Source organism: Osmia bicornis, unplaced genomic scaffold (genome assembly GCF_907164935.1).
Source record: "Osmia bicornis bicornis unplaced genomic scaffold, iOsmBic2.1, whole genome shotgun sequence".
Classification (NCBI taxonomy): domain Eukaryota; kingdom Metazoa; phylum Arthropoda; class Insecta; order Hymenoptera; family Megachilidae; genus Osmia; species Osmia bicornis.
In genome coordinates this window covers 24,401-33,115 of record NW_025791275.1, presented here as the reverse complement: position 1 = coordinate 33,115, position 8,715 = coordinate 24,401, and the positions used below count along the sequence as shown (strand labels likewise).

At 45.3% G+C, this 8,715-nt stretch overlaps 1 protein-coding gene across 1 annotated transcript; it reads right to left on the bottom strand.

Moving 5' to 3' along the window:
* Positions 1-3,021: 3,021 nt before the first annotated feature.
* Positions 3,022-7,665, bottom strand: LOC123988918. Its single transcript, XM_046289677.1, has 7 exons — positions 6,775-7,665; positions 5,531-6,271; positions 5,270-5,395; positions 4,849-5,137; positions 3,886-4,539; positions 3,146-3,207; positions 3,022-3,072 (listed from the first exon to the last, which is right to left on the bottom strand). Exons 1-7 carry the CDS (start codon positions 7,663-7,665, stop codon positions 3,022-3,024), a joined length of 2,814 nt encoding a protein of 937 aa, XP_046145633.1.
* Positions 7,666-8,715: the final 1,050 nt, after the last annotated feature.

The window sequence follows — 8,715 nt, the reverse complement described above, 5'->3', positions numbered from 1 at the left end:
ATCATGCTTACGTAAAGTCAGCGCCGTTGCACGTGAAGCTCGTTCTTCGAACTCCGGTTCGGAACCAGATGTGCTGCGATCCCTTGGTCTTTGCCGATAGGGTGACGGTGACTGAGGGTACACACGCCTGTGTTCCTTCTCTCGAGGGCGTCTCCAGCTGAGAAAATCCTCTTCTCAACGACGACTAGGTGATGCCTTCTCCTGAATCTGTCGTCGGTTTTTGAGGCGACGTTCAATTTGTAACACAGCTTCGTACGCCTCTTCTAAAGTTTTAATCTTTTTGTCCAGAGCGGCGATTCTCCAGGCCACACGCTCCGGTGAACCCTCAAGGAAATTCTCCAAGATGTCCATTTCCATCTCCTTGATGAGCTGATCCACGTTGGTCGTGTACCTCTCGCGGATCGCGATACGAGATCCATGGGCAAGTTTGCTGGCTCTGTCGATGTACTTCCTTAGTGATTCGTCCTCACGGATTTTCAGGCGCGAAACCTCAGCTTGGAAATACGCCAAGTTCTTCCCAGGAGCGTATCGTTTTTTCAAATGTTGTAACAATTGAGTTACATTGTTGAATTGTTTATCTTGGATACTAATCCGCGCCCGACCGGTGAGTTTAGTCAACACGATACTCAGATACTCTGTTTCCGACGTATCTGGTATTAACGCGAGCCCCTTTTCTACACTCTGAGCGAAAACCGACAAAGCTGGATTCTCGCCATCGAAAGTGGGTATCGGCGCGGTAGCGAATTGAATACAATTACGCTGTGTTAACAAGGCCATAGAATTAGCCATTGTTAAGGTAAGATTCGCGACTTCGTCAGCCGAAAGCCTGGTTTCTGGCATTTTAACGCGAAAATCCTATAGAACAATTATAATACAAGTCCAGTTGTATCCACGGTATCCTTACGGATATTTATTCAGTGGATCCCACCGCTGTCACCAGTTTTGTTACGAGCCGGAGGGGGCGGCTACGTAGCCGGGGCTTAATTTAGGTAAATGGTAATTGTTAATGGCTTGACCAGTGTTGTTATTAACACTGGGAGCCTAAGGAAGTAGACGTGGAGACGAACCTACGTATGGCTAACGTAGGGAGCTCCAGGAGGTTGGCTATGGTGGACGAACCTACGTATGGCTAACGTAGGGAGCCACAGGAAAGGTGTAGAGTGGAGGACGAACCTACGTATGGCTAACGTAGGGAGCCTCAGGAGAGTGATATGCGGACGAACCTACGTATGGCTAACGTAGGGAGCCGCAGGAAGCGTTAGTATTAGGTCTCGTAACTTGATTGATGTACCTCGAGCGGTAAAGGTACACCTTAGTGGGTTTCTGGACAGTAAATATAATTGTACAATAGTATGTAAATTAAACTAGTATGAGTTTATTCTCTATTCCGGACCTTACAATTGTTGTGTGTAATTGTCGCGGTATTCAATGAATTGAACTCTAAGTTGCACGTTTGAAATGAGTTGAATAAAATAAGTTTAGTTTCGATTCCGCGAAGCAAGAATCTAATCCTTCTCGGTTTTCACGAACACGAGCAAACGGGGGCGGATTACAACGATTATAATAATGCTTAACAGCCGACAACGTACTGTATAGTTACTGTGAGTGCTTGAAAGGGACTTGAATACCCGATCTCGCAGAGTTTCCTCGTTGCAGAGATTATCCGAAAAAGAACGTACTGACGTGTATCGAACTGATTCTAGACTTCAACTAGACCCGAGGTGCTCTTGTCGCCACCCTTTTTATACTCAAAAACTAGAGTAAAAAGGGTGGTGGGGACTGACTCTACGTGACCCGTAGGACCGCGCCCTTGCTTTGCGTTGGTCTCGAATTTTCTAGAAGACGGTTGGTGTCGGGTGCACACATCCGATTCCATATAAGGAAATTTCTTGAGAAGGGTTTGTAACACCATATAAGGAAATTTCCAAGACGGATACGTAACATCTCCCCTCTAAGATGAAACATCGTTTGTTACGATGCTTTCACCATTCGGAGTCGGATGAGTACACCAAAATTGCCAAATGATTCTATTACTTTTGAACTGAACTATTGCGATGTGTGGTGTGCGTGTATGTAATTGTGTATATGTGGGGACTTAGCTTAGGGAGTCTTTGATTGATGGCCACCGTTGCTGGTTGATCGGTTGGATGCTGGTCCTTGGAGTGGCTGGTCCCATGTTGGTGGAGGGGTGCCTGGGCGCAGTTTCCTGCGTTTCCTCAGGCTATCACCCGGCGTCCAGGTTGTGATGTTGTCATCGGTGATCTGGGCCAGGAGCAACCCATTCTCCCAGATGTAGGACACCGCAGGTTGTCGGTTCTCCTTTCCTCGTTGCGATGCCATTGAGGTTCCCTGGTCGATTGCCTTTGGGTCTCGTGTCTGGCTGGCACGTCCAAGGTTGAACTTGCCGCTGCCTGGCTGGAAAGGTCCCTGTGACCTTATAATGGACCCGGTGCGGTACTCCTTGAGCCAACTACCCATTTGTCCGGTTTGTATTGCGATCGTCCTTTGCGGTGTTTAAATTATCTGCTGCTATGTTGCGGGTTTCAGTCAGTCTTGTGATTAGATGAGTGAGGTAAGTTCCATAAGTATCCAATTCTTCTCCTTCTGGAAAAGAACTTGGTTGTCGGGCTGGTTTTCCAAAGATCAGCTCGTGCGGGGTGAAATTGGTAGCTTCGTGAACTGACGTGTTGTAGGATAGCGTTGCGAAAGGTAGGTACAGGTCCCAGTCCTCGTATGAATCCATGTAATGTTTTAAGTATTCTATAAGTACGATATGACTTCTCTCCAGAGAACCATTGGTTTGTGGTCTGTAACCTGAAGTAGTAACTTGTTTAATTTTGAAAATTTCTGCCAAGTGCGTCATGACTTTTCCCATAAAGCTTGTTCCTCTATCCGTTAAAATTTCACGAGGTGTTCCGAAAATTGAAATGAAATGTCTCGCGAACGCATCAGCTATGGTTGTAGCTTTGATGTTTGGTAGTGCAACGGCTATGCAATATTTGGTCAAGTTATCCTGCATGGTTAAGATGTGGCGGTTTCCCCCAGAAGTCTCAGGGAGTGGTCCAACAGTGTCTAGAGCGATTTTATCAAACGCTTCCAATGGTGTGTCTGTGATTAGCATCGGTTGTCGAGTTTTCGCTCTTACTAACTTCTGTTCCTGACAGCTTTTGCATTTCCTGATGAACTCTTGAATATCATTTCTCATTCCTGGCCATGAATATTTTGCTCTTATACGTTTGTAGGTTTTTGTTACTCCTTTATGTCCTCCTAATAAACTGCTATGGGCTTCCTCTATTATTTGTTTTCGGATGTTTTCAGATGGTGACCTTATTGTTCCCAGGCATAGGGTAATCTCTATGCTGGTATCTTTAAATACTTTATTAATCAGGGCTTGATATCTCTGAATGGTAGGTCGATCCTGCTTCCTGGTTATAGTCAGTCGAATATTTGTTGTCCTGGTTTCTCTGAGAGCGGTTCTCAAGTTTTGCAGTGCCGAAACGACGTCTTCTTCTTTGATTTCTTCCCAAAAATTCCGTGTAACAAAAACGGTAAAGATTTGAAATTCTTGCCTGGATGTGGTAATGACTTGTCCTTTCTTTGGATTATTGTTGCAGAGGTCCTCCTTTCCGAGATAGCCAACATCGACAAGCATTCTTCCTCCAGGATTAATTAGTTGGCAATCTGCGGATGTCAAGTGTGCGTAGTTTCCCTTTGTGGTGATGAGCGTTTCTTCGCAATTTATTATTTTACAGCGGCCGTGATCATCTTGTTCTTCTTCCGATGATGAGTCTTCTGGGTGTGATGATAATGAGTCCGCTGCTGATTCATAGCAGATGGGCAGAGTATTACTAAAGTGCATTGGAGTGCTTTCTTGAATTTGTGTACCCGGTGGAGTCTGCGGTCTGGCAGGTTGTAGGGGTGGTTGTAAACCTTGGACATCTGGTCCGTCTGTTGGTGGTGTAGGAGGGTCAGGTAGTTCCACGACAGTAGACGCAGGCCTTATGGTAGTCTGACTGTTTTCCTCTTCGTCGAAAGATATTAAATCTTCAGTATTTTGTGGAGTCTCGGAAGTGGTTGGACTTGGTATGAAATGACCAGCGGTTTGAGTGGAATGCGCTATTGGCATAAATGGAGAGGTTAGGTTGATATCATCCCGTAGTTCCAACAGATTTTGTGAAGGGGTAGGTAATGGTGATTGTATGATTGGTGTGATCCTGTCGGTTGGATCTTGATGTATTTTCCTTCTTCTAATTGATCGGGGTTGAGGCGTGATTGTCGCTTCATCAGAACTGCTGGTATCTTCCGTGTATGTTGGTCTTTTCTCCCGATCTCGTCGCAATTCATGGATGCGTCGACCAATGGTATCCGGCTGAGGGTCCGGGTTTGGTATTGGCACTTTGAACTCCTTGTCTTCTCGTGGAATCAAAGGGAGACAGACTGTAGGAGGGTTCCGGGATAAAGCGTCTGCGTTTTTGTTTATTTTCCCAGGCTTGTGAATAACATCGTACTCGTACTCTAAGAGTCTTAATTTCCATTTTACTAGCCGTGAAGTAGGGTCTTTAACTGAATGTAACCAAACCAGCGGTCGATGATCCGTGACAAGTGTAAATCTTCGTCCGAAGACATATGGTCGGAAATACTGTACTGCGTATACCATGGCTAGACACTCCTTTTCCGTTGCTGAATAATTTCTTTCGGCTGGATTCAAACTTCGAGAAGCGTATGCAATTGGTAAGTCTCGTCCAATTTCCCCTTGGCTTAAAACTGCCCCAATCGCATGATCCGAAGCATCCGTCGTGATAACAAATGGTCGTTCAAAATCTGGATATTGTAATATTGGTTGTGTACAGAGTTCTTTACACAATAGTTCAAAACTCCCTTGTTGTTCTTCAGTCCATTGGAAAGGGGTTCCTTTTCCCAACAGCTGAACTAGTGGTTTTGCCTTTAGAGAGTAATCCTTGATGAATCGGCGATAGTATCCCGTCAGTCCCAGAAACTGTTGCACATTCTTCTGTGTTTTTGGAATCGGAAAGTTTTTTACGGCGTGAAGTTTCCTAGGATCTGGTTTAACCCCGTCAGCAGACAAAATGTGTCCCAGATAGGCAACCTCTTTGCGTAGGAATTCGCATTTATTAGTCTGTAGAGTAAGTCCATATTCCCTGAGGCGATCGAATAGTTTTTTAACTTTAATTTCGTGTTCACGCAGCGATGAAGAAAAAACAATCATATCATCTATGAACACAAGTACGTTTTCCAGGCCTGATGTTACCCGGTTCATGACGCGTTGGAATGTCGGTGGTGCGTTCTTCAAACCAAAAGGCATACGCACAAACTCGAAATGTCCATGTGGGGTTGTAAACGCGGTCTTCTGTCTGTCCTTTGGGTTCATTTCAATCTGATGAAATCCATTTGCCAAATCAAATATTGAGAAGTATTTTGCTCCGCCTACCTTGTCTAGTATTTCTGGAATATTAGGTAATGGAAACTTGTCGCCTGTTGTTTTTTCGTTTAATGCACGAAAGTCGATTACCATTCGCCAACGTTTGTTACCATCGGCGTCCGGTTTCTTCGGTACAATCCATAAAGGAGAATTGTATGGTGAGGTGGATGGTCTAATAATACCCTGCGATAGCAGAGCTCCAACCTGTCGTTGTATCTCCTCCTGATGTACTGGTGGGTACCGATACTGTCTAGTATTAATCGGAATGTCGTCTGTTGTGTAAATGGAGTGATGAAAATTTGGAACCTTGCCCAGGTTATCTCCAGGTAGGAAAAATCTATCAGAAAATTCCCTGACAATTTTGAACACATGTTGTCGTTCTTCAGAGTTTAGATGATCGGTCCTTAAAAGATCTTGGATACGTGTAGTTCTGTCTTCCTTTGTTTCCTTTGCTAGATACGAAGGAATAGGATCGTCATCTGATGAGTCAAAAATCTCATACGGATGTATGCGTTGTGGTTCAATGTCGATTTCGATTTCGTCTTCTCCGGTGTTTGTGGCTAGGACATAGCAAATTCCATCATGATTGCAGACTGCTGCTTCTCCAATGTAGACCTGTTCAGGAGTCTTGATTCGTGCTAGGTACCCTTCCATAACCTCCGGATTTGCGACTGGAACTGCAATTTGGAGAGCTGTGCGTCCTGGTAATCTATGTTTAATTGGCAATACTGGATGCAGTTCCATCTCCTCAGCGTTACTGAAGAATATAGGTTTAATAGGTTGGTTACGAGTTACCAAGGTTTTATGGTAATAGGAAATTTCAGCCCCTTCCTGTAATAAAAAAGGGCTTCCTATGAGTCCATCAGCGGAAATAGGCAAGTCCTCTACTACGTAAAATTCCGTAGCAGATCCATTAATTTGCAAACTGGTAGTTCCCAAGGTTCGGATCGTAGATGATGCGAGCCCAGCGATTTTAAGACCTTCCTTCGATGTGATTCCGGCCTTTTCTCCTAGAGCATGAAGAACTACCAGATTTACAGAAGCTCCTCCATCAATTAGAAATTCTCCCGTTCCTTTTTCCAGTTCTGGAACCTTGATCCTGATGCGTGGGGTTGGTGCTTCCTTGATTCGTCTTCCTGTTTCTGGTCTGCAAATCGGACCATTTTCCGGCGATCTTCGTTGCGTACGCTCACCGCCTCGCCGTTTGGGTGAGCGTTGTTGGAGTTTAAAGGTTTCCTCAAAGGTGAGAAATTCCCTCGTGACTCCCTTCGATACTGGAATCGGGGTCTTTCGCGGCGAGGTGATTTTTCACAATCCTTCCAACCGTGTCCGACCGTACTGCAGTTTGCGCAATAAAAGTCGTAAACATCGTGTTTGGTGTTGAACGGCTCGTCATATTTTGGCGCCTCCGGTGAGTGGTTTGGAGAGCGTGAATAATCATGCTTACGTAAAGTCAACGCCGTTGCACGTGAAGCTCGTTCTTCGAACTCCGGTTCGGAACCAGATGTGCTGCGATCCCTTGGTCTTTGCCGATAGGGTGACGGTGACTGAGGGTACACACGCCTGTGTTCCTTCTCTCGAGGACGTCTCCAGCTGAGAAAATCCTCTTCTCTACGACGACTAGGTGATGCCTTCTCCTGAATCTGTCGTCGGTTCTTGAGGCGACGTTCAATTTGTAACACAGCTTCGTACGCCTCTTCTAAAGTTTTAATCTTTTTGTCCAGAGCGGCGATTCTCCAGGCCACACGCTCCGGTAAACCCTCAAGGAAATTCTCCAAGATGTCCATTTCCATCTCCTTGATGAGCTGATCCACGTTGGTCGTGTACCTCTCGCGGATCGCGATACGAGATCCATGGGCAAGTTTGCTGGCTCTGTCGATGTACTTCCTTAGTGATTCGTCCTCACGGATTTTAAGGCGCGAAACCTCAGCTTGGAAATACGCCAAGTTCTTCCCAGGAGCGTATCGTTTTTTCAAATGTTGTAACAATTGAGTTACATTGTTGAATTGTTTATCTTGGATACTAATCCGCGCCGGACCGGTGAGTTTAGTCAACACGATACTCAGATACTCTGTTTCCGACGTATCTGGTATTAACGCGAGCCCGTTTTCTACACTCTGAGCGAAAACCGACAAAGCTGGATTCTCGCCATCGAAAGTGGGTATCGGCGCGGTAGCGAATTGAATACAATTACGCTGTGTTAACAAGGCCATACAATTAGCCATTGTTAAGGTAAGATTCGCGACTTCGTCAGCCGAAAGCCTGGTTTCTGGCATTTTAACGCGAAAATCCTATAGAACAATTATAATACAAGTCCAGTTGTATCCACGGTATCCTTACGGATATTTATTCAGTGGATCCCACCGCTGTCACCAGTTTTGTTACGAGCCGGAGGGGGCGGCTGCGTAGCCGGGGCTTAATTTAGGTAAATGGTAATTGTTAATGGCTTGACCAGTGTTGTTATTAACACTGGGAGCCTAAGGAAGTAGACGTGGAGACGAACCTACGTATGGCTAACGTAGGGAGCTCCAGGAGGTTGGCTATGGTGGACGAACCTACGTATGGCTAACGTAGGGAGCCACAGGAAAGGTGTAGAGTGGAGGACGAACCTACGTATGGCTAACGTAGGGAGCCTCAGGAGAGTGATATGCGGACGAACCTACGTATGGCTAACGTAGGGAGCCGCAGGAAGCGTTAGTATTAGGTCTCGTAACTTGATTGATGTACCTCGAGCGGTAAAGGTACACCTTAGTGGGTTTCTGGACAGTAAATATAATTGTACAATAGTATGTAAATTAAACTAGTATGAGTTTATTCTCTATTCCGGACCTTACAATTGTTGTGTGTAATTGTCGCGGTATTCAATGAATTGAACTCTAAGTTGCACGTTTGAAATGAGTTGAATAAAATAAGTTTAGTTTCGATTCCGCGAAGCAAGAATCTAATCCTTCTCGGTTTTCACGAACACGAGCAAACGGGGGCGGATTACAACGATTATAATAATGCTTAACAGCCGACAACGTACTGTATAGTTACTGTGAGTGCTTGAAAGGGACTTGAATACCCGATCTCGCAGAGTTTCCTCGTTGCAGAGATTATCCGAAAAAGAACGTACTGACGTGTATCGAACTGATTCTAGACTTCAACTAGACCCGAGGTGCCCTTGTCGCCACCCTTTTTATACTCAAAAACTAGAGTAAAAAGGGTGGTGGGGACTGACTCTACGTGACCCGTAGGACCGCGCCCTTGCTTTGCGTTGGTCTCGAATTTTCTAG